The sequence below is a fragment of the Ambystoma mexicanum genome, chromosome 11 (genome assembly GCF_040938575.1).
Source record: "Ambystoma mexicanum isolate Mex_15411 chromosome 11, UKY_AmexF1_1, whole genome shotgun sequence".
NCBI classification, from domain to species: Eukaryota; Metazoa; Chordata; class Amphibia; order Caudata; family Ambystomatidae; genus Ambystoma; species Ambystoma mexicanum.
The window spans coordinates 137,845,145-137,871,685 of NC_090934.1; the positions used below are offsets into that span (position 1 = coordinate 137,845,145).

The window sequence follows — 26,541 nt, forward strand, 5'->3', positions numbered from 1 at the left end:
TACACGGCTAACATAGGAGGAGGGTATATGGTACCAGGAAATGGATATTATAACAACATCAGGGGAAGGGGAGAGCATGGAGGGCAGTGATAGCCCTGGCTGAGGGATGCAGGCTCACCCAGGTGTCAGATGAACAGCTCTTTTCAGAAGACAGAGACGAAGGAGAGATGGTATTTATGATGAGTGTAGATATCTGGCTAAGAGTGACGTATAAACAAGTGGCACAGAAAATGGCCATGGCACTCGAGGCACCCGCATGTACCCCAGTACCATTCTACGAGAAAGATATGGCTAAGGTTCCAGCATCACTATGGACCACCAGTCCCTATGACGTGGGCTACATAAAAGGTATCAGAGGAGTAAGAATAAAGCTGAAAAAGGGTGCAATACTACCTAGAGTGAAGCAATACCCACTATCAAAAGAAGCAGATGAGGGCATATACGAAACCATAACGGCCCTGATAAATAATGGCATATTGGTACCTTCAGAATCACCATGTAACACGGCCGTGTACCCAGTGCTCAAAGCTAAAGGAGGGTCTTGGCATTTTATCCAGGACCTCAGACCCTTGAATAACATTGTAGAGGCAGAATACCCCATAGCAGCAAACCCAGCCACAATATTATGTGGAATTCCGGCAGAGGCCTCACGGTTCACCGTGATTGACCTAAAAAATGCCTTTTTCTCAATACCTCTGCACCCAGATTCACAAGACTTGACAAGCTTCACATACAGAAACACAAAATGGAAACACACCAGGTTACCACAAGGGTACTGTGAGTCACCCTCAATTTTCAACAGAGTAATACAGATGGATTTGGGAAACATTGAATTAGAAAGTACGGTGCTGCAATATGTTGACGATATAATAATTTGCAGCACAACCGAGAAAAGGTGCAGGGAGGACTCAATGAAAATGCTGACAGTGTTGGTTGAAAAGGGGTACAAGGTAGACAAGGAAAAGTTACAGTACTGTCAGGAACAGGTAATATACATTGGTCAACTAAAATCCCAGCACGGAAGAAAGATTGCACCACAAAGAGCACAAGCTATATCCAACACACCACAACCACAAACGGTGAGAGGACTGCAGCAGTTCCTGGGCTTATGCAACTACTGTAGAGCATGGGTTTTTGACTACAGCTCATACATAGGACCCCTACTTGAGGCATTGAGAGAAGCACACAAAGGGGACAAAACACTGGGATGGACAAGAGAAATGAAGGAGGCGTTTGATGAGTTGAAACACGCCATATCCACTGCTCCGGTACTAGCCACCCCAGATTATGAACGACAGTTCTTCATCTTTTCACATTGCGACTCAGCAGTAATGAAAGCCGTATTGACTCAGAAAACCAGCATGGGACACAAGCCAATAGCGTTCTACAGTGGCCACTTGGACCCTGTCATGCTAGGACATTTCCCTTGCGAACAGAGTCTCGCCGCAGCTGCATTTGCGGTGGAGAAATCATCATCGATTACAATGGGGTGCCCCACCACACTATTTGTGGAGCATGCGCTATTTGCAATATTGACTAAGCCTAAGTCCACACTAAACACACAGAGGGCGTCAGGTTATGAGACCATCTTGTCTAGACCCGAATTGTCAATTGTCAGATGCAGTACAGTTAATCCAGCCAGATTTATAGCGAAAGTTATTGAGGAAGGTGATTATGCTCACGATTGTACACAGACTATCGAAACGTACTCATGCACTAGAAAAGTTGAGGAGGATGCACTTAAAGGTGGAGAGATTTTGTACATTGATGGTTCATCAACAATAGACCAAAGTGATGGGATAAGGAGAACTGGGGCAGCAGTTGTAAAAATGACAGAAGATTTGATGTATGTCCCGGTGAAATGCGTGCAGTTACCACAGCATTATTCGGCTCAAGCAGTGGAATTGGTTGCACTGATCTTGGCGTTGAAGGAAAGCGTTGACAAAAAAGTTACCATATATTCTGATAGCGCATATGTCCACTCGGGGCTGATAAAATGGCAGAGAAGAGGGTTTAGGAGAGCTGATGGCACCCCAGTGCAACATGCTCTTTTATTAGCAGAATTAATTGAAGTAATTAATGATCCCCAAGAGATAGCTTTGGTTAAATGCCCGGCACACACTAAAGGAAACGACCATATCTCGAAAGGGAATGAAACAGCAGACGCACATGCCAAGCATGCGGCATACTTTGGTGAAATATGGAACCCTTCAGAATCAGAGAGAGGGAGAGGGAGGGGAATGGCAAAACAGATGATGATGAAAGAAGGGTACACCCATCTCCCCGCAACACAGATAATGGAATTACAGGCAGCCGCACCAATGAAAGAAAAGGAACTATGGGTAAAAAGAGGATGTACGATGTCACCAACTGACACACTGTGGCGTCAAAATAACACCGGAAAAGTGGTCATGCCATTGGCCCTGTTGAACACCGCCCTGGCCCAGCTCCACCATCCAGCACAAACAGGAAAGGAAGTAATTGCAGCACGAATTAGGGAAGATTGGTTCTGCCCCGAGTTAAATTCTCATGTCACCAATTTCATCAGCAATTGCCTCACATGCCAACAGTTTACGGCCGGTCACACGCTGCAAGTGATAAAAGGTACTATACCCCGGCCAGAGGGACCCTTCCTACACATTCATATTGACTATGTTGATATGATCAATGTATGTCAAGGACATAGGTATATGATTGTAGTGGTATGTCCATTCTCCAGGAGGATCGAGGCCGGACCCTGCTCACACGCGGATGCGTTCAGAGCAGCTACATTTTTAGTAAGAGAGGTGTTCCCCAGGTGGGGTGTGTGTGAAGTGCTGCGGTCAGATAACGGCTCACACTTTGCTAATGAAATGTTTCAGCACATCACATCCTTGCTGGGTATTAAACATAAATTTGCATGTGCATAACACCCGCAGGCCAACGGTATATGTGAACGCCTGAATGGCCTATTGAAAGAAGAAATCGCAAAAATTCAGCAGACAACCAAGAAGAGCTGGTTGCACTGTCTTCCGCTGGCTCTATTTGAGCTAAGGAATAGGCCAGGGGCTGCTCACCACCTCACTCCCCACGAGGTCGTGACAGGACGTCAAATGCGCCTTCCTCTAACGCCTACATCAAGAGCATTCAGGGACCATGAAAACACTGCAACTGTTCTTGGTGACGAAATGTATCAATATGTGTCTTCTTTGAATACTAGTGCAGCGTTTGTATCTCAACAGCTCGAGCGCACGCGGGGCGGGTCGAAGAGTTCTCAACAAGAAGACACCAGCAAGGAACTGGGAAAGGAAGGACTATGCACTATTGCTAAAGGTGACCATGTGCTACTCCGCAACTTTAATAGAAAGTGGAACGGCCCACGCTTTACCGGTCCTCATTTGGTAGAAGAGGTAGCTACCAGAGCGGTGAAATTGCAGGATAAGCGCGCCTGGAATCACCTACACGATGTAAAGATCTACAAACTCCAGACCCGCCCTAGTGTTAACGACAGGGCCATTGGAAGAACAACGACATCAACAGCATCGGCTACAGAGAAGGAGACATCGACCACAGCTGATGACAATTGTGTCACTACACTTGATCACCCCCCAGATTCCCCAGAAGCAACTACTACCATAGACATTGGACGCTTGCCCACAGCCCATCCCATGGTCACGAGATCACAAAGTAAACAAACTTCTGCCCAATCGAGTCCCAGCCCCCTCCCCTCCAAGGTCACCACCGATTGAAGGACGTTGTATAACAAACTTGGATATTGCACACATATAAAACACTTGTATGTTTTCTCTATTTTTCTCTCACACATGCAGGTACCGTATATAATTGTATTGTTTAGAAAATAAGTATCTAACAGTGTGCTCTGCCCAGGAGTAGATGCTGCCCACGGATGATAACACCCCTGAAGCCCCATCACACCAAATTGTATATCATATAAGAAGGCCAAAGTACCTAAAAAGAAGAAGGGTACGCGTATATTTCACCGCATTTGTTTTGGCCATAGAACAATCATTTCCCCATCTTCACAAGCACTTACCAGCTCTAAGAGATAGATCACTAAGATTAGCGTGGGAACAGCTCTTCGCCTGGGCACTGAACGATTTCTTGATAGGGAGAGCTTAATAACAATGACTAACAATAATAACAAGCGTATTGAGGATTTTCAGGCGGGCACCTTTAACGTCGCAAGAATAAGATGCCAGACTGCAGCAAGGTAAGAGCAAAATGCCGGTGAGACTAGCTCTTGTAATAAAAATGATAGGAGTATTGGTCATCACTGGTCTGCTGGCTGCCTCTGTATGGCAGAAAAGTTATGCTATCAATATTATGGCTGCACCCAAAACTAACATGCCCCCTCCCACGGCTGCAACAGGTATGACGTCAGGTGGTACTAGCAACCGTAAGGATAAGGGAAGTAGAGTTAAATGCAGCACATATACTGATAACAAAGGTATTGATAATTACATAACAGATTCAGCACACGTCTCAAACAACATGTGGTACCAGCACATGACCCAAATTGGTAAGCAGGCAACAGAAGATAGCTATTATGTGTGCTCATTGATCCCATACGCCATGAGCGCTTCACGGACATTCGTCGCCACAGAAATACAGGAAAAAACGGCACAATGTATAGTATATCTGGCACTATTTCAAACGAGAGGACGATTTCAAGGAACGGTGGTGAGAATGCAGTGGGAAACAAGAGACACATACCCATATGAAAACAATTTCCTCAAGTCATATTTGAGTTACCATAAGAGCAGCTTTTACGCTGAAGCATTCAGATACATGACGGATGGCCCTGACAAGGGAGAAACGAAGAAGATAACACTACAATACCTGCCACGTGATTGGTACGCCACTGAAGTTCCGGGTATACAAGGATGTTGGGAAAGGCCACTGATAACAATAACAGGGAAGGTATACATGAACAATGAATGGGAAATAGGAGTAGTTGGTAGCAACATGATAACAAGAGAAAATATTACTACCATACAGGAACACAACGACAGATGCTGGACGACATGGGGCAAATACGTACCTATGCTGACATGGATGGAGAAGGATGAAGACCCAATAAGCATACTACCGCTGACCGCACCCAAGTTATGCTATCAACACAGAGGAGATGTGGAGGTGGGCTATAACACCAACTGCGGAAGCGTGTTAGAACTACCAGAGGGGGGTGCTGGAACGGCAGTAATAATGGATCACTATTGGGCCTGCGGAGATAAGGCATACCACACCTTGCCTCCGTTGTGGAATGGTATATGCACAATGGTACACATCAATGTACCATCACTAGTGGTGCCCCAAAAACATGTGAACATGGGCAATTTTCCCAAAATGGATGAAGGAAACAAGAGGAAGAGGAGATCCGTACAATCACAAGAGGGAGAGAACAACAACCACAATAACATCCTAACAAGAATAAAGAGACAAGGAGAACCCCTGACAGGAAACTACCTGTGGGGAAGGTCAGAAACAGCACTCACTTCCATTCTACCAGAACATAGATTATTCAGCAGGGCTGCAATGTTCTTCTCGTCAATAATACACCCAGGACTACAAGCATATGCGAACGCTAAATGGCTCCAGATCACCCGATGGGAACTAATGATGACGATTAATTCAACAGTAAACGGATTCAATGCCATAAAAGAGGAGCTGCGAGCGGTAAGAATGGTAGCACTGCAGAACAGATATGTACTGGATCTTCTCACAGCAATGGAAGGAGGAGTTTGTGCAAAAATAGGACAATCATGCTGCACATTTATTCCTGCTAACGATGCAGATAATGGAACACTTACTGAAGCAGTATCACAATTGGCCCAGATGCACTCCAAAATGATGGAAGAAAGTAAAGGAGTAAAGAAGGATAATAGCTGGTTTTCATTATTATGGTCATGGATGCCATCATGGCTGTCAGACGGGCTGAAGGTAATAGTTGGATGCATAATACTGGCTGCAGCTGTATTGATTGTAATAAGGTTCTGGAAGGCCAGGAAGGCACGCACTACAGACGAAATAATCGAAATGGTTGGCATGCACCCCTTGATGCCAACTGATGATGACCAACACACCGACGTGATAATAAAGGAAAGAGAGAAACAGCGCAAACAGATCATCACCAATCACTTAGACCCACCATCTGTAAAGCTTGAGAACCCAAGAAACCCAAGGAGCTATATTGGAAGATGGGTATACTGCAAACCGGGAGGGAGCTGTGTTTATATGTACTGGTCATTTGAAGACCATGTCAACCACTATGGACACCTGGGAGGAGTAACTAAAATATGGAGAGTAAGAGGAGATAAAGAGAAGGATATATTTGTGGTCGACAAGTCAAAAAGAGGGGGGACTGAAGTGGGAGAATGGGAGAAAAAGCTCCCCCCAATCTCCTCGCGACAATGGCCTAGAGGATCGCGGCCCAGACACCCACCACGAGATGAGTTTGTCTATCTACCAGATGACAAAATACCCTGGTTCAAGAACATAAGGATATGCCCACCAGCCTGTCCTACTCAAGCCGACACCTGTGGCATGGATGAACTCGACTAAGACCTTAACAACGAGCCCCCACATCGTTAGAGATGCCATAACGACCTAGCGAACTGCCAAGAACACACGTGCCACCATGCACACTGGTCACTCACGCACCAACCTACACGAAGAATATATTCAGTGCTATGACGTAGTTGACGGATGCATCCACTGACGCGCATCTTTATTATTTTTCACATAGGCCCTTTTTTTTAGTAATGCAGAAACGCAAGACGCATAAAGCACTCGCGTATACGCTTGCTGACGCTTCTCCCACCCCTCGCATCGTGATGAGAATATAAAGAAGACGTAATATTGCTTATGAAGCCATGTCAAACCACAACATAGGTGCCGTGCATTACACATCCCCACCCATGAACCAGGCCCAAGTAGGCCGCAAGCAAGAACACTGTATGAGCGAGAGTACAAGTGCTGATCACGCAGAACGAGCCCAGCGAGAGCTCACAGCCAAGGGGGCGATGTTGCAACTCGTATGCTACCAGCCGGCACCAAGGTCACACCTGTAAGCAAAGCCAAGCACACAGAAGCAAAATACAACTTTAAATGTGCAGAATTCCGCCCCAGTTACGGTCTCTCCACACGTGACCAAGCCGACCTGACAAGGTGCCAGACCCACAAAAAAGAAGTCGCCTGGGTCCCACATCTGGGACACAGGTTGCAACAGTAAAATGACTAGATGGACACCTACAACGATGGGAATGGCCTGCTCTCAGGCCTATGAGCAAACCCGCACATCGTCTGCACAAACACATAGTTACACATTGTTGCTAGTGACAGGTACACCGCGAGCTGGGAACGATGATGGTCCCAGACTGGGGGGCTCGCGGGAGGGCCAATCAGAACATGAGGGCAGTCATCATTGACGCCACTAACATTAGCCAATCATTAGGGGTCTTTGTGTAACAATTTTCAAGTATCTAATAGAAGGGACAACCCAAGTACACCACCTGACTCATCCTTAACCACTAATATTGCTCTCTATATGTATACTATACTAAACCTACCACTCGAGGAACCAATCCGCAGTGCCAATAGGTTTTTCACTAACTTTCCCAGGTGACGCAAGTAGCGCGTCATACTGCGGCAAAAAGGGCCTGCGAGCCCCACGAATTTTGAGAGTCTGGACAGACACGTACGATCCTAGACCCATTCCTGCCGTGTTTTAATAAACAGCAGAACCGGTTTGCTTCTTGTGTGTGTCTCATACTCAATTTTGGGAAGTACGGGAGGAGTTGGGGCCTCCCAACCCAGAGGTCCGCGGACGGCTCAGCCGACTCCGGTATAACCACCCCGACACCCCAAATAAAAAAAAAAAACTTTTTGAGAAACAAATCCATCTATTACATGGGCCTCTATGATGTGTCTTTGTAGATGCGCAATTGTCAACGTTGTTTCATTGGAGAGTCCCTGTGATGGCATAAGATTGCGTAGTAGCATAATTACAACACCTACTTTCAGTTTCAGCTCGTGAGAAGGCATTCGTCCTACAGTGTTTCACTCTTTAGAGACTGAAACGTTGAGCCGCTGATTAACTGTTCATTGACACTGGAACCATCATGCCCTGGAAACGCTGTGCCCTGTCTGAAGAGAAGTGGGGGTGGAGTAAAGTAACTTGAAATTAATTGGAATGTATGCCATTGACCGTGTAGAACCATGCTCATTCTGTTTGTTAAAATAATAGCTATTGTTGAAGTGGAAGGGCACATGGAGGTGCACTTTGCCATTAAAATTATAGCTGTTGTTGACGTGGAAGGGAAAACAAAGGTGCCCTTTGCCATTTAGACAGCAGAGGGCAACCTAACACTGATAATTGCTTTGTTAAAATGATAGTTGTTTGAAATGGAATGGCACACAGAGGTGCACTTTGTCATTAAATTGATAGCTGTTGATGAGTGGAAGGGCACACAGAGGTGCACTTTGCCATTTGGACAGCAGAGGACAACCTAACATTGATGAATTGAATCAGCTGAGTACGGAAATATGCTTAAGCATTTTATATATATATAGATTCATATATTTAATCAGCAATGTTGTCAGACAATCTGTACTTTCATTTTGCAAATTGCACTCTGTATTTGCCATCTGAGTTGTTCCATTGCATTAAACTGAAAAGAAAACGTGTTTGGTGAAGATGAACAACAAGAAACTGTTGGCTGGGTTATAATAGTTTTTTTTCAGCAGGAATTTGGGCAAATACTTACTCAAAGCCAGACTTTGGTACACCCCTAAACGGTTACCTTTGTTACTCTATCTCATAGATAGAGTTTAGAAAAATGTCCTCCCTGTTGATTTTTCTTAAAGATTGGCAGTATGCCGGCAGGCAGTAATTCAAGGTGCTGTCCCTGTTTTTTTCATGGAAGGGTGCACACTGCTGGTAAAGGCTGTTCCACTAATTTAGTATTCCTGTGGATATTGGTGCAAATGCAAGTTTCCTAGTCTTGTTGTTTGTAAATAACTTTATTTCGGCTTGTGGCCATACAAGAACATCCTCACACATACGAATTAACAGTAAAACACATGAATATGCATCCTTTCACATTGGAATTGATCCAGTTGTTGTGACCCTAGCACCCAACTGTTATCCCACAAACTCCGATCCCAGCTTGGCTCTCTTCAAATCAGGCAGACAATTCAAATTCATCACTGATTGAGGGTGCCCAAGGTCCTTTTCTCCAGCAGCACTGCATTAGCGCCAGAGAGCACCTGGCGTGTTTCAAAAGCGTGAACAATATTGCGCTTGGGATGGGCTCTAATTTCTCTAATGCTGCTTGAGTCAGGGTGGCCTCTCGTATCAATGCCCAATAAACCATTGGCCACTCACTGCTCCCTGAATTCAATCCGCAGAGAGCCAAAAGCACTCACCCCCTGGTGGTGCAACATGGTACAGTTTAAAATATTCTCATAGATTACAGATAAACAACCACGTACAGTACGAAACCAGTGGGTGCGTTTGTTTATGAGAGCTTCCCTGGTTTCTAGGTGGTTAGTGGCCAGTTTGGGGACCTTTGGCAAAAATAGTATCCCCTCATACAGCCCCTGCTCGCCTTGCTGTTTCTCATGCCCTGCCCCAGCTGTGATCTATGAGCCCCGGGGAAGACACCAAAGGGAGTTTAGTTGGGTGTCACATAGTCAGACTTGCGGACCGATTTACACACCATAGGATTAGAACTTGGTGCATGGACTACCCGTCCGATAGCGGTCTGTGGGGTGGTGGCGGTGCTGTAAAATCCCATACACTCAGTATAACGCTGCAGATCCTGTGTGGTTTGAACCGTGGGGCCCCTTGCTGAGCAGTGCACTTTTAACCCCAGTGCTCTCTCTGTTTACGCAGGTAGCTCCCAGCCCACCCATAGTAATGCTAGTCGTTGTTGTGGGGGCATTGGGCTTTGGGACCACCATGACGTCATCCCTGCTAGTTAGTTGCTCACCCATGAATCTCCCCCTTCCATGAACTTCAAGAAAGGCCAGAAATAATCGCTTTAATGCCACCAGCTCAGGCAGAACCATGCTGCATTTACACCCACTGGCCACAGAAGCCCCCCTAGGTGACTGGGTCAGGTGTGTGCGTCGCAGATGGACGGGGGGCTAGGTGGATAGTCAGTACTGGTATGCAACACGAGGGTCACTCTTAAGACACTAGTCGGCCCTTTCTTTTTTTCGGTTGAGTCCATGGTAAAGGCACTGGGATCAGTATCAGCACACACGATGATTTTTTCCACATTTCCTGTGAGTGAAACAAATCTATTTAAAGTCGGGGTAACAGCTGGTATTCTAAGTTCTAGTTGTGGACCCTGAATGATTAGGGTCACGTCGTTTGCGTTGTCTCCCTTTGGCCTTTTGCTAGCCAACGGCTCTCCACCCTGTGATCCACATAATAGCACTGTGCTCAGAAGAGTCTGACCAGTGCTGGCAGTCATGGATACTGGTTCATCTTTACCCACACTGGTTGTGGTTGAGGAAATTATAGAATTGGCTGTAGAAGTCACCGGGTGCAGGCTAGGAATCAGGGAGTCAGAAAAGGTGGGGATTGAGATTTATTTATTTTGCAATTTACATTGCGCACCCAACCCAGAGGCATCTGGGCGCCGTTCTTACAGCAAGGTTATGCAGGTACGCGTTGCATCATTACAGAGTTAATCATGGTTACAGTTACAGAGTTACAGTTACAGCGTAGCGTGTTACACAGTTATACAAGTGTCAGTCATCTAGGAACAATGCAAGATATCTGCCCCTCTACACATGGGTTATGTCCATCTAAGGTGGTGGGCAGGCTCCTAGCCGGACCCTCGGACCTTGTTGATCAAGCTATATCAATGTCTGTAGCATTGCCGGTGACATCTGTGGCCCGGCACACAGGGTTACTGGTGCTGCTGATTATTCCTGGCTGATCCTTAGCCTCTTTATCTTTATCGTTCCCGGGTCCGAAGTTGTGGAATCACTCATCGTGCCAAGAAACAACTCTATTTCATTAATCAAGGAACCCGCCTCTCTCGCTGCTCTTACCGGGCTATAAGACGATATCTTGTTGGTGCCAAATGAGGAGGGCCCTGTTGGGATTTTCCGCGTAACAATTCAAAATATTTTGCTTTGACACTTCATGGCACACCATGGTTTGGGGGATGGGAAGTGTAATAGGGGAGATCTCTTGGCAGTTAACAGCCACAATAGCTGCATGCAAGCTTCTCCCAGCAACAGGGACCTTGGGACTAACCCTGCAGCCATTGTTGTCAGAGTCCCAAGGCCTACATGCCACACCTTTCACTTCTGCGATTAAAAGGTGACGCCCTTTCGATGAACACACTGATACAAACAGGGGTGTTGCTAGGTCTGGAAGAGATCTGGGGCTACGCCACTGTTGGGACAGTTGGGAGTTGGGGCTAGTTAGCCTTTTGTTTTGAGCACCTAAGCTTCTATTCGGGGCTACAACCAAAAGACCTGGGGCTGTAGCCCTCTGAGCTCCCCCCAGCAATGCCTCTGGATAAAAACATTTGACGCAGACTCTGGCATGCCCTTTAAGTGTCTCTTGGGCACCCACATTCCATCATGGTGGGTACATTATGGCATTCTTTGGTGGTTAAAGGGTATTAGGTGCCATAGGAAAAGCAACGTTTCACCATCCTTGCTTTTTGATATTAGGCACATTTGTTGCTTAACGGGACAAGCTGGTCCCATCAGGCCCACCGCTGCTGATAGCACCCTGGCATCCAGTCTATCATTGCCATGATGGCAGTGGTACATTATGGACATTCTAGGCTGTTACCTTGTGTGCCAACAATGAGCGTCTCAAGGGTTATGAACTATGACTCCCATGATCCCGGACCAATGACTATGCTGGTTAGTGCTGATGGGAGTTGTAGTTTTAAATATCTGGAGAAATGAAATGAAATGATAAATGAAATTTAATGAAATTATATTTTTCTTTATATTGCACTCATACACAAGTGTTTCAGAGCGCGGCCAGGCAAAAGGGAGGGGAACAAGCGAGAACAACAAAGAAAACAGAGATCTGACTAGGCCCAGTGAAATTTCAAAAATAGCGCAAGTGCATGGAAAAGGGAAAACGGGAGAAAGTGCATGGAGGGGGTGGGGGTGGAAAGTGCGGAACAGAGGAAAAAACAGAATAAATAATAAATAATAAATAAATAAGGGGAATAAACCAAGGTAGTGCAGACAGCAACTGGCAGGTCAAAGTTAGTCAGATAAGGTATATCTGATAAGTGCAGGAGAAAAAAGGGACGGGCTGTATGGGTACAGATACAGAACCCCAGTGCAGGGGGTGGCCTGGAGGCAGTGCAGGTGGGTGACAGGGTAAGCAAGTACCTGGGCCCGTGTGACAGACGGTGGCCGGTGCACGATGCCAAGAAAGAAACAGATCAACAGGGGAGAAGGGGGGCAAAGGCAAAGAGGAAGGTCTTGAAGTGCTTCCGGTACCGGAGATGGATTTCCTGAAGTTTCAAAGTGGCCGAGAGGCTGTACCAAAGGGAGGCCCCAGCCGAGGACAAAAACCTACCCCTAGCTTGTTTCTTTGCAAAACGAATGACCCTGAGGGAGTTAGAGGTAGAGGAGCGAAGAGCTTGAGAGGGGAGTATTTACGGAGGGATAGATGAAGGTATTTTGGCCAAAGGTTGCAGACCCTCCTGCACTTGTGACTTTGCTCTTTGAATGCTGAAAACCCTCATATTGTAAATTGTATATTCATCATGTATATATTGCATATGTTGTGTATTCAGCAAAGACGCATCTGTCTTTGAATGCTTGTACTGCATGTTGCCTGTGGAAACAACTGCAATTGTTTCTTACCCTGTGTTTACAGCGCCTAGATACCTACGTGTTAGGTGCGCTTTATAACTGCCAAAAAAATAAAAAATAAATAAATAAAAGTGCTGCTTGTTGTGGCGTACAACAAAGTAAAGTGATGTTGATTGGTCAAAAGAAAATGCATAAAGCCGAGGAGCTAATGGTTCTGAGTCTTGGGAGTCTTGCTTGTCATTTATGACCCCTTTGTTCATGAAATAGTACTTACATTTCCTGGAAACGGGGTCGTCGTCGTCGTCGTAGTCGTCGTCGTCGTCGGAGCTGTTGTCGGCAGCATATCACCTGCAAAATGGTGCAAGCAGAAACAGTCGTTATTTTGCAAAACAGAAGGTAACGTCCCCATAGGTGTATGCATCCTGACCGTAAAAGCGGCCAGAGGGGGGCCACTAGGCATCTATGCCACACTCTGAGTGCCTGACCTCAGGTGCTCAGAACTGTAGGCGCTCAACGCCCTCCTCGCTCACACTCAGTCGCTTATTAATAGAGTAATGGAGTGTTTGTTATGTACAGTGTTTCGCAGCGGCCGATGAAGAGTTTATAGTTGGAAAAGGTTTGCCTGCCGGGACATTGCTGGCACAAGTTGACGTGAAATTCATTTCCACGCAAAACACAGACAAAACAAAGCAAGAATAAAGAACATGTATGTCTGCTACACTTCAGTGACGGGGCTTCGCAGGGGGGTTGAGAAGCATCAACTTCTGAACATGGCAGTCCCCCTCTTACAGCTTGGGGCTGGGAATGTAAGTACTGCTCCAAGAACTGGGGTGCAAGGTCAGTGTATATAAATGCATTGAAGAATCTCAGAGACAGGGAAGTGCAGGAGAGACACCAATAGGTGAGCGTTATGCAGGATTCGTGATCTCTGACTTCTCTTTCTATTCATCGGTGCACTAACGCATGCACCATTTGGCACCATTTAGCTTACTGAGGTTAATGGTATGCAGGATCCATGTTATCTGACTTCTCTTTCTATTCATCGGTGCACTAACGCATGCACCATTTAGCACCATTTAGATTAGTGAGGTTAATGGTATGCAGGATCCATGTTATCTGACTTCTCTTTCTATTCATCGGTGCACTAACGCATGCACCATTTAGCACCATTTAGCTTACTGAGGTTAATGGTATGCAGGATCCATGTTATCTGACTTCTCTTTCTATTCATCGGTGCACTAACGCATGCACCATTTAGCACCATTTAGATTAGTGAGGTTAATGGTATGCAGGATTCATGTTATCTGACTTCTCTTTCTATTCATCGGTGCACTAACGCATGCACCATTTAGCACCATTTACATTAGTGAGGTTAATGGTATGCAGGATCCATGTTATCTGACTTCTCTTTCTATTCATCGGTGCACTAACGCATGCACCATTTAGCACCATTCAGCTTACTGAGGTTAATGGTATGCAGGATCCATGTTATCTGACTTCTCTTTCTATTCATCGGTGCACTAACGCATGCACCATTTAGCACCATTTAGCTTACTGAGGTTAATGGTATGCAGGATCCATGTTATCTGACTTCTCTTTCTATTCATCGGTGCACTAACGCATGCACCATTTAGCACCATTTACATTAGTGAGGTTAATGGTATGCAGGATCCATGTTATCTGACTTCTCTTTCTATTCATCGGTGCACTAACGCATGCACCATTTACCACCATTCAGCTTACTGAGGTTAATGGTATGCAGGATCCATGTTATCTGACTTCTCTTTCTATTCATCGGTGCACTAACGCATGCACCATTTAGCACCATTTAGCTTACTGAGGTTAATGGTATGCAGGATCCATGTTATCTGACTTCTCTTTCTATTCATCGGTGCACTAACGCATGCACCATTTAGCACCATTTACATTAGTGAGGTTTATGTTATGCATGATCCATGATCTCTGAATTCTCTTTCTATTGTCTGATACAGTAACACATGCACCATTTAGCACCATTTAGATTAGTGAGGTTAATGGTATGCAGGATTCATGATATCTAATATAACACACAAATGTGGGTTAGGAGTGATGAGGTTTGAAAGGTATTACTACGAAAACATAACAATCCACAACAACTTTGGATCTTACAGAAAAATATATTATTTTTATTTCTCTCTTCATCAATATACACTTGTACAAAATAAAATAAAACAACCATAGAAACTATATATGTCCAATCCTCTTAGACCAAACCTTTCATAACCACCTTTCATATGCTTTCATACCAACCTATATTCACATATTTATCACCATGTTTCAGCACATATCACCAGTGTACCTAAAACTGCAATTTCTTCTTTTTTTTACAAATTAATTTGGCCCTATATTAACAATTAGGTACCTATCGTCGAGCCACCTTTCTAAACTGGTGGCCCCTTGTCTACATATGTTTCAGTCCTCAACTGGCACAATTTTTGCCCCTAATTTTCAGGACCTTCTTCAGGACGAGACATAATATGCAGAAATAAAACTCTTTCTGTTTGTGCCAAACTGTAGGTGGTGGATGTTTCTCACAGGTTATACAGTTCTCAGTCGCCTAAAAGCAATAAAACAGACAAACAAACACACTAGTTACCATCCAACATCTATTTCTTAATCACGGCATAAATGAATGCAGCACAAACATGAGTCGATCTGTATGTGTCGGGCAAATTTGTCCCTCAGGTTCTCACAGACCCCATCATGGTCTTGGAACCACATATCTCCTCCAAAGTGGGATATCAAAACGACTTATAGAGACATAGGTCCAGAGTCAACTCTTTGTATTGTAAACTTCAACTTAGTTCCTTCAAATGTTAGGGATAAGAATGACCGTGGAGATTCTTATCCCTGACGTTTGAAGGAAGTAAGTTGAATTTTACAATTTATATTTATCATTTGTAAGACTTGTGAAATACAAAGAGTTGACTCTGGACCTATGTCTCTATAAGTCGTTTTGATATCCCACTTTGGAGGAGATATGTGGTTCCAAGACCATGATGGGGTCTGTGAGAACCTGAGGGACAAATTTGCCCGACACATACAGATCGACTCATGTTTGTGCTGCATTAATTTATGCCGTGATTAAGAAATAGATGTTGGATGGTAACTAGTGTGTTTGTTTGTCTGTTTTATTGCTTTTAGGCGACTAAAAACTATATAACCTGTGAGAAACATCCACCACCTACAGTTTGGCACAAACAGAAAGAGTTTTATTTCTGCATATTATGTCTTGTCCTGAAGAAGGTCCTGAAAATTAGGGGCAAAAATTGTGCCAGTTGAGGACTGAAACATATGTAGACAAGGGGCCACCAGTTTAGAAAGGTGGCTCGACGATAGGTACCTAATTGTTAATATAGGGCCAAATTAATTTGTAAAAAAAGAAGAAATTGCAGTTTTAGGTACACTGGTGATATGTGCTGAAGCATGGTGATAAATATGTGAATATGAGTTGGTATGAAAGCATATGAAAGGTGGTTATGAAAGGTTTGGTCTAAGAGGATTGGACATATATAGTTTCTATGGTGGTTTTATTTTATTTTGTACAAGTGTATATTGATGAAGAGAGAAATAAAAATAATATATTTTCTGTAAGATCCAAAGTTGTTGTGGATTGTTATGTCTTCGTATAATACCTTTCCAACCTCATTACTCCTAACCCACATTTTTGTGTTATATTAGATTGTTTACCTGAAGAAGTTTGGAGGTTATACAGGTATCCCTTTGTGATTTCTATAGGATTCATGACATCTGACTTCTCTTTCTATTCATCGGTGCATTAATGCATGCACCATTTAGCACCATTTAGATTAGTGAGGTTAATGGTATGCAGAATTCATGATATCTGACTTCTCTTTCTATTACCTGATAGAGTAACACATGCACCATTTAGCACCATTTAGCTTACTGAGGTTAATGGTGTGCAGGATCCATGATATCTGACTTCTCTTTCTATTCATTGGTGCACTAGTGCATGCACCATTTAGCACCATTTAGCTTACTGAATTTAATGGTATGCAGGATACATGATATCTAACTTCTCTTTCTATTCATAGGTGTATTAACGCATGCACCATTTAGCACCATTTAGATTAGGGAGGCTATTGTTATGCAGGTTTAATAATCTCGGACTTCTTTCTATTCAGCTGTGCACTAACGCATGCACCATTTGGCACCATTTAGCTTACTGAGGTTAATGTTATGCATGATCCATGATCTCGGATTTCTCTTTATATAGCCTGATACAAACACACATGCACCATCAAGCACCATTTAGCACAGTTGGGTTATTTAAATTGCAAACCAATGAGTGCAACATTGATTTGTTGCTATACAATGACTTTGTCGAAAATGGTGAGTAGGGGGTAACATTAAAACAAGCATTGGCAATGCCAACTGTGTGGGCTTGTGTGTAGCCATGGGAAAGGCACTTGCCAGGCACTGCCGTAGTAATAGTGATTGGACATTGAAGGTAGCAGGGGCAAAATGGTGCGAGTACCTGGGCCTCTAATAGCAGTGCCTGGCAAATTCCTAATACCTCTATGCAAGCCAAAACTGTTGGCTTTGCCAATGCTTTTTTTAACAGGGTTAGTGTAGCTCAGTGGCAACGTGCTCAAGACGACACAAAGCACCACAGGTTCGAATCCCGGGTCCGCGCTTAGAAACCTCTGGGTATTAAGCGTGTAAAAAAAAAAATTATGATTATTATAACTATAACAGAACCTCTGCTTACAAATCGAGTGGCTGAAGGCAGACCAGGTATAGACATTTTTATTACACCAGTAGTGTGTTTACAACTCCAAGTAAGTCCTTAACTCCCAGGAGGCTGCTTTGAAAAAATACACTGGCAGGCACTTTGAGTTCAAAGTTGCATGGCAAGGCTTGATTAAATAGAGCTGAAAGAGTTCCTAGGAGGAGGTGTTTTGGGCAGGAAGGGGCGGAAACTGGGTGGGAATGACCATAGGGATGGCATGGCATTAGGCAGTCAATTGGGGTGGGTGGGGGGGGGGGGTCAAATAACCAAACAACACCTTCAAACTTTGTGTCTCTTCTCCTCAAATGCTGCTTCTCCCTATCTGTACTCCAATGCAATAGCTTCAGTTTATTGTTGACTCTGCCACTAATAGCCCAAACTAAGCAGGCAGATTTCACAGCTGTTTGCTTGGCATGCCCAAGAGGCATTTATCTCGTGTGCTATTCAAAAGAAATGCTGCATTCTGGTACACATCACTCATGTCTTTGAGACAGTTCTCCACCTCAAAAATAGGCACGTGCTACATGTTACAAAGGTTCAGAATAAAAGGTGAAATCTGACCAGATGTTTAAAATAGGTTTTGCGTGAAGTGAATGGATGCGCTGGGAAGAATAATACACTGGGCCACCCCTTTAGTGGGTGAAAAAGTGGGCATATCAGATGCACACCTTTTCAGCCCCAAATGTAAGGTAGGAAAGGGTCATTTCTGACCACACGGTGCACTCCTGTAGGGCGCAGTAGCGCCATAGGATCCACTACCGCTCCTAATCCATTTTCATCGCCCAAATAGGGATGGAATTCAACTAATTTAAATAATATCATTTTTTGGGGGGAGGGGGAACCAAAAATTAATAAGTGGACTCTCAGAAATACTGCATTAAAAATATCAGAAAATCTACATGCTATACCACCCTCATAGCGGCAAAGGCATAAGCATGCAGACGGCCAAATTGCAGAATTCCATATTGGTAATTACCGCATGTGGTAATCATAGGGTCAAATTCACAAAACCCATTATTCATAATTGTTGTCTTCAGACTAGTGATACGGTCGGATTCTAGATTATCCAGTCAGGAAGACGTCTTTTCCCAAATTCCTAAGCAGTGTGGTGGTGTGGGACAGTGGAAAGGGGGCTCCATGCAGGAGCTCTGCATTCAGATTCAATAGTCATTTAGACCATCATTTTAATCGTGGTCCAAGTAGCAGCGGCGTGGTCTACGGCGGCCGACATGTGCATGCTTGTGGCCATATATGTGCACATTTGCTTATTTTCTGCATGGGATATAAAAAAGGCATGTTAACAGTGCTTCATTTGTGGAGATGTTTACCAGCTCTCAGGCTGGGCACTTATTTTTGAGCCCCGGCACTTATTGCCTCAGACTCACTTTAATTCTGAAGTGCTGATAGTGCATCTACTGGAAATGTCCAAAAAGTCTCAATATAAAAGACTGAATGGGAGATTTGGCCAAATTGCGGCCGTTCGAAAATTCGGAACGCCCGAAAAGTTCGAACTAATCCCCCATTCGGTGGCAAGGGCTAAGGGTGCTTCGGGGTTGTCCCCCGCACCCTTGTTCACTATATTGTGACTGGGGGTTGTTGGTTGTCCCCGCAGCCGGTCCGTAAAAAGTAAAAAGTACAGGAGTACTAGATACAATTTGGGCCCTGGCACTTATTTCTGTACAAATCAAGCACTGCATGTTAATCCTGGGGGTCCCAGATTACCGTGCCCTTTTGTCACCTTTCACAGAAAACAATGGGTAAAGCTGGCCGACATGGACATGCATGGCAGCTGGAATTACAATGAAGCCCTGTTGATGCCGCCGGGTGCTTTACAGGTGTGAAACATGGGTGGCATCCATTGGGATTCAAGCATTTCCACCTGCATGAAATGTCGATGCGGGTGGTGATGCGGGTGGTTATCCATTCGTACTTTCTTCCTGGAACTTGGTTTGGAGTCGGAGTGCACACCAGGTGAAGCCTCAAGGAAACGTGTATGGTTTATAGTGAGATTTTCGAACGTCACATTTTCCCCCCAACTCACTTTTTTTTTTTACTAACGAAACAAAAATAAAACATATAAAATAAAAAATAATACATTCGGAATTTCTTTTTCAGGCATTTTTGTGTCGACAAAAAGGCATGTCGAAAAATGTGTTTCGAAAATATAACTGGATACCAACGTGTATCTGTTACCTGTGTGGGCAATATGAGCATTAAATATCCACCCACACTACAAGCAAGTGATGGAGCCGTAGATCTGACAGCCTGGACGTATAGTCACCACACTTTGCATGGGCATCATTTTAGGGAGGGGGGACAAGGGAATTTGCCCTTCACAACTTTTGTGGCACACCATTTTGTCCCACTCATTTGGCAGGGGCCCCTTTCATTTAGATGTCATGCCCTCCCACCCCCAACATTTTCGGGAAAGTTACTCCACTGAAACTTTGGGACAGAATCCACTGTCCCAAATAATTCCAGAAACTACTGTCCACTTGGCGGTGTCCTGCCCACTCATAAGTGGACACAGCACACGCATTCTTTATCTGCTCCGATTCACAAAAGGGAATGATCACAAAATAAAAATGAAGGCAGGGGCAGCTCTTGCACTATCTGAAATGTCAGGCCTAGTATGATAGTTAATTTCCCATTCTTAATGTCTCAAGGGGTGGTCGGTCAAAATACCGAAAAAAAAATCTCGAACTGCAAAAATCTCGAAAAAAAAATCTCGAATTATTTATTTATTTATTTATTTATATGTATTTGTGGGTTCAGGTAAGTATAAAAAAGGGTCAAATAAAAAAAAAAAAGAAAAAAGGGGGGTTCGGGGGGGAAACCCCCATTTCGAAATAAAAACGTATTAAAAAAAAAATTCGATATTTTTTTTTTCGAGATTTTTAATTCGAGATTTTTTTTTTCGAGATTTTGTAATTCGGTTTTTTGACTATAAACCGTCTCAAGGGCTTGTAAGAATGTTATTGTATTTTTCCCTTGCTCCCTCCCCTGCCTTGAAGCACTTTGTAACACGTTGTGTATGGGCGCTATAAAAATAAACTATCAATCAATCAATCAATCAATGCGTATGCTGATTCAGAACTAGATATACTTTGATCAGGGTCATTTTTCCCTGGGGCTTTTTCGGCTTTTTCCCTTTTGCGCTGTCAGAGGTCTGAAAATTCCTGGTCCGCAAATGCATGATCAAGTGTCTGCACCTTGACCGCCACCGAACTAAGCATGGGTGGGCTTTCTCCATTCACTTCTTGACTCCCCCCAAACCCTCTCCACCTCACAGGTCTTCCATGGCAATTGGGGACTGACCAAGTGAAATCTGGATGCAGGGGTGGGAGGTGAGAGAGCCCACACATCTCAATGCCCGCCCGTTCATCACCGGTGACGGTCCACCTTTTGATCTCAAGCCATGCTTTGATTTAACCAGTGATCGAAGTGAGCGGGAACGGTCGGGAGCGGTGTTACACTACTTTTATTTTTTTCTGTTTGCCATTCCTCTACTTTCTACAACCATATTCACCAGTCTATATAGAGGATTTGCCCATTCATTTCCCTGTGCAAGTGTAAAGTTGTAATAGGACGCTTAGTTACTGGTCACTTTGACTATTGCAATGCTCCGGCCACAACACCTTGTCACATGTTGCACTATGCTTCCGCCTACCCTCTCCCTGCCAAGACCACAGTTCCACTACTTTTTTTCGGATCACCACTGGATGTAACGCAAAGCCCATTTGTATCCCACCTCCAATTTTGGGGCACATTGTACAACTGACCCTGAAGTCAATTACCTTGGCACGAGGAAAGGCCACCAATCGCATAATACTTCAAATGGTCGATTTTTCTTTTCGCTCATTGTTAGTGGGTCGGGATCAGACAACATTGGATGGTCAGGTAGTGGGGGTCGACACACACTTTTGGTGGTAAACAATAGTACAATAAGTCGCAATTAATATTCGTCCAGTTGGAATTTGTTTAAAACACACGGATCTGCTTATGCAACAGGAGGACCCCCCTGCCTCGCTGCATCAATGTTTTACTTTGTACGACGCCTGTACAGTGGAACATGTTTGGGCGAAATAAGCTACGGTTAATCTAGCAAAGCATCCAACATAAGAAAATCAGGCGGCATAAGGAGGTGTTCTTAGCCGTGACTTCATCCAGAACAGTTTATCTATCATTCAAAGGCTCTGCTCTAGTTTGGGCCCCTGAATGTCACAATCTAATTTGCATGTGTATTTCTGTTTATATAAGCCCAGACCTAACTATGATGCATAGGAGCACTGTACAAGTAATTTCGGGTTAATGAGGTCGTTAGAAGGGGACGGCATAGCGTACAGCAGCTTGGATATCCCATACGACAAGGGTGGCATTTGCCTAGGAGTAGCAGATCATGAGCGGCACCTAGGTATAAGGGCCGGGTCTTGAGTTTCCTCCAGAAGTGCAGCGGTAATAAGCCAAGAGAGAAAGCCAAGAGAGATAAAGAACATTGTCCTTGACTGATGGGTCCTATACTTAATGATGAAGATAATGGACTTGGACCATCCTAGCAAATTTCCCTCTCTGATTCCCCAGAGAATAACCCAATGGAATATTGACATGCATAGTTGTGTCGCCTTGGAACATGCTGTTGACTTACCGTAGGCAGTGCTATTAAGCCTCAAGCACATGGAGGTGTTGCAGCACTCTACGGTGCACATGTCCTTTGTGGTGCCGTTCACCTTGCACAAGTTCACCCCGAGAGCACATTGGTTGGTACACCTGGCCACGTAATGAGTTGCATTGTCGCGAAAGAGCTGCAATCGTACGCATGAAAGACAAAAAGGAGGGTGTTATGCGATAAGGGAACACGTTGTCTAGGCCGTAGCCAGAAGACCAATGGATTACGCTTTTATGAAGTAGTGAGTCAAAATCAAGCAATACCACTGTACGTGTCACCACCATTAGGAAAAGACACCAAAATTAGCCTTGTTGAATACCAACTTCGATGGGATGATTAATGAATATATCTAAATATGTTCTATGTACAGCACTTAGGTTTAAGTGCTGTATAAGTGACATATCATTCTTATTGCTTACTCATTCAAGTTTAGGGTTCATGTGTTGGCCATATCCTTATTACCACACTTTCACATCAGGCAGGACCCAGTGACCAAGATGGGCAGATGGGCAGTGGGTGCAGGGGTGATAGGCATCACTTGCTCTGGGCATGGGGCAGCGGCTAGACAGAGCCTGAATTTGCCGAAACCACGGGTCGCTTTTCCGAAGCGTGGGGTGCGCTCAGTGATGGGGTCATTGTCTCTAATCCCTGTACGATTTTCATAGCCGTGGTGAAAAGTACTGCAGCAAAAGTGGTAAAAGTTCACTGCTGTATAATCAAGAATATTTGCGTTGTTATTATTGCTCTTATTATTATTACTAGCATTACAAATATTATTATTAATAATAATGATCTTATAATGTTTATCCTTTCGCTTTAATTTCTGTTAATCTTGTTTTGTTACATTGACAGGTACTCTGAGTATTATTATTATCCTCATTAACATCGCTATTTTTATTATTTTTATTACAAATACTATTAACCGTGTCTATTATTACTACTTCAGGTAATAATAATGACGCTATCTTTACTATTATTAATATTTATGCTGTAGTTATTTATATTATTATTTATATTATTATGACTACTTCTTATATCAATATTAGTATTGATTTTTAAACTGCCACCTTGACAAACATTTATTCTTATAAATTTTATTTTTGTATGTTATTTCTATTATGATTGTTGTAATCATTGCCTTTATTGTTAACTTTATGACCCACGTTTTTGCTATTAAATTATTACTTTTAAGATTGCTACTTTTGCAGTCATTATTATTATTTTGCTGTTGTTATCAATAGTATTGGAATTATTGATAGTGTTGGCATATTGGTTCCGTTGATATATTCTCATCGCTTCGATGGAAATTGACACGCACACTGTTAGAAAATGATAGGATGAGATATTATCAATTTAAACACTTGGTTATTATTTCCATTTTTATAAAATAAGATTTTTTGTTGTTCACTCTTTATGAAAAAGGACAGGTCTCAAATTTGGAGGCAAAATTCTTCTTCTTTGCTTTCAGTACAAAATTAGAAATGATTTATAGATGGCTCCTCCCACCAACGAAACTTCATAAATTCAATCTATATACAACTAACGCGTGCGGGAGAGGGAGCAGGAAGACTGGACCGTCCCTTCACATGTCTTGGTCATGCCCAAAATTGGGGAGTTTTGGGGAATGGGTATAGATGTGACCAGTGCTTAATTTGTGGGGGTGTTTACAAGGGCTCAGCCCTGGTACTTATTTCTGAGCCCTGGTACTTATTTCTGAGCCCAGTTACATTGTGGTATTTTAGCAACTTTATTATTTTAATTGTCAGGCAGTCGTAGTAACACACCAAGCAACAACAGAGTGGCGCAGGTTGGCAGGTTTTGGCTAATTATTGATTTTCATGAATAGCAATGAGTTGGAAGATGACAATGCCGGTCACTCATGCTAATGCTAGTGATGTCTGCACACTGCTCCCCTCAGCATGCATGACAATGGTGAAAAGGACCTACCTTAATAACCAGCAGCACTGCCACAGCAGCGTGGGTTGGCAACAACAGGACAGTCACCAGTGAGCAGCCCCAACACAGGGACAAGGTCAGTGAAAAAGCCCATGTCGAAGAGGAGTGGCGTGACAAGTTCTACAAGAAGACCTTACTCAGTGTTTGACAGAACATCATGAGTTCAGTAATTGTCTGAAGAGCCTGTATTTGTCCATCAATTCCCCATAGGAGGAAAGCATGTTTGCTCTTTTGCGAGTGATAAGATGGCCAATATGTTCTACTTGCCAATGTTAGAATTAGAGCAAAATGTAAACAATTATGTGTTTAAAGAAATACTTAAACATTTAAGTTATTACGAGCCACAATTTAGGTCGACACTGCCCGAGTCAGATCATCCATCACCTTAAATGAACCAGTGGGAGTTGCAGCTTAAATCCCGAATATGTTGACACTGTATGGAGCAGACGTGGGTGGTATCCAACTCGGTGTGTCACAGGCATGCTAGAAAATATTTGGCCCTTACAAATTAAGCACTGGATGTGGCTTAATCAAACACAGGTTCATTATTACGTCTCAATCCTGACGTCATTCTCTCGGGGGCCGCCTGTGCAAGAAATATATATTCCTATTGGATATAACGAGTCTTCGATCTCGCAATTATGGTTACTTTATATAACTTTCGACCCAAGAATTCAGTGATCTAACATAGACCCTTTATAGCGAGCAACTGCTAAGGAACGGTTTTGGTAGTATATTTATTTTGGACACTTCTGGAGTTTAACACAGGAGGGAAAGAATCTATCTGCATTTGATCAGTTGCATCAAACTATTTATTTATTTATCCCACGCCGAAGCCCGCAGGCATCAGGTTTTTCATCATCTATAAAACAGTTTTTAAATGCTTTTTATTTTACAAACTGTTTTCTACAACACTTTACTTGCAGCAAATTAGTGTTTTATTAATCCCAACAGATGCTACATTGATTCTATGTGTCAAGAACTGGAAGAGCTCTTTCATGACATTACGAAGAGGCCAGGCTTTAAAGGTGATGACAGAGTGTTGCCATGTGTTATAAGGAATAGCATAAGGAATTAGCCCATTTCGTCACAGACCAGTTTGCTCGAGGCCCATTGAATGGTAAGAATAGTTTACCACATTGTACCCTAAAATATGTATGGGGGTTGGATTTAGGTAGTTTGAAAGGTGTGGAAGGTTTGGAGGGTTGCAGGTGTCTCTCCTCACATTTTCTGTGGTGAAATGTGGTAAAACAAATCAAACAAATGGGCCTCGATCAAATTACTGTGAAGAAACTACATAAATCCATAGCATCCATCCTATTGTAAGTGAGGAGGGTATCCAGCAATAAAGTTGCATGGGAAATGATCGCCAGGGGGCAACTTTTCCCCAGATTTGCACTCCCAAGAAAATCAGGCACTTTCCCTAACTATTCTACGACTGGAGCATATGATAGTAAATTATACCCGTCCTAGAATATGTGGGGGAAGGCTTTTAGGTTTCCAGGAAAAAAAGTCACCTACCTCGCAAATTATTCCCAGGCGACATTATCACATAGAACCCTGAAGAGGCTATTGCAAGCCACCTCAGAGTTCTGTGACCTCATAAAGGAACTCCTTGGTGACTTGAAATATCCTCTGTATGTTCTGTAGGGGTCACTTTATCACATATATAATGCTCATTAGTTACAATCAATATAATTAATATTTGTATTCTTTTTACTATTACTTTTAATATTGCTAGAGCTGCAGTAAGTGTTAGGATGCCTGGTGTTTTTGTGGAGTTACGAAGGTGTGCGGTACAATAAGCTAAAGTCATTTGATCAGTAGAAAAAGTCTTTGTACCTAATGAGCTACACCCTCAAAAGTTTTTTTTACAACCACACTATATTAGGTATGTTATGCATACTAGTTTCATAAATACAAAGTCATACAAAAAAACCAATTGGTACAGTGTATTTTTACTGGTATGCCGCCGACGTGTGTTTCGACCTGTACATAAAGGTCTTCCTCAGGGTGTTTGCAATGTTCAGAAAGTAGACACTGATGGCGTCTTACTTCAGAAAGTTCCTGATGGAAACTCAAACTTCTCATGGACTCTACATCCTTATTTCTGGACTCCTAGCCTTCAAGTAGCAGCCAATTTGTGGAGGGACTTATAACGTTTTCTTAGTGATTCCGATAGAAACAACTATCTTTTAAAGAATGAAACCCTCGCAAATGGCAGTGGAACTTCTTATTGTGTTAGCAAGCTCCTAAATTCAGAGCATCAAAAGTGCTCTAAAATTGGTGGGCGTATCGTCTTTTTAAGGAATTG

General features: G+C 43.5%; 1 protein-coding gene across 1 annotated transcript in view; it reads right to left on the reverse strand.

Moving 5' to 3' along the window:
• The window catches only part of LOC138503141 (uncharacterized), a 96,311-nt gene that overhangs the window by 55,485 nt on the left and 14,285 nt on the right, over positions 1–26,541 (reverse strand). Inside the window, exons 3-4 of the mRNA XM_069622663.1 lie at positions 22,251–22,407; positions 13,088–13,161 (exon numbers count right to left, since the gene is read on the reverse strand). Coding sequence (XP_069478764.1) covers positions 13,088–13,161; positions 22,251–22,407 — 231 coding nt within the window. The remainder of the gene's footprint in view (positions 1–13,087; positions 13,162–22,250; positions 22,408–26,541) is intronic.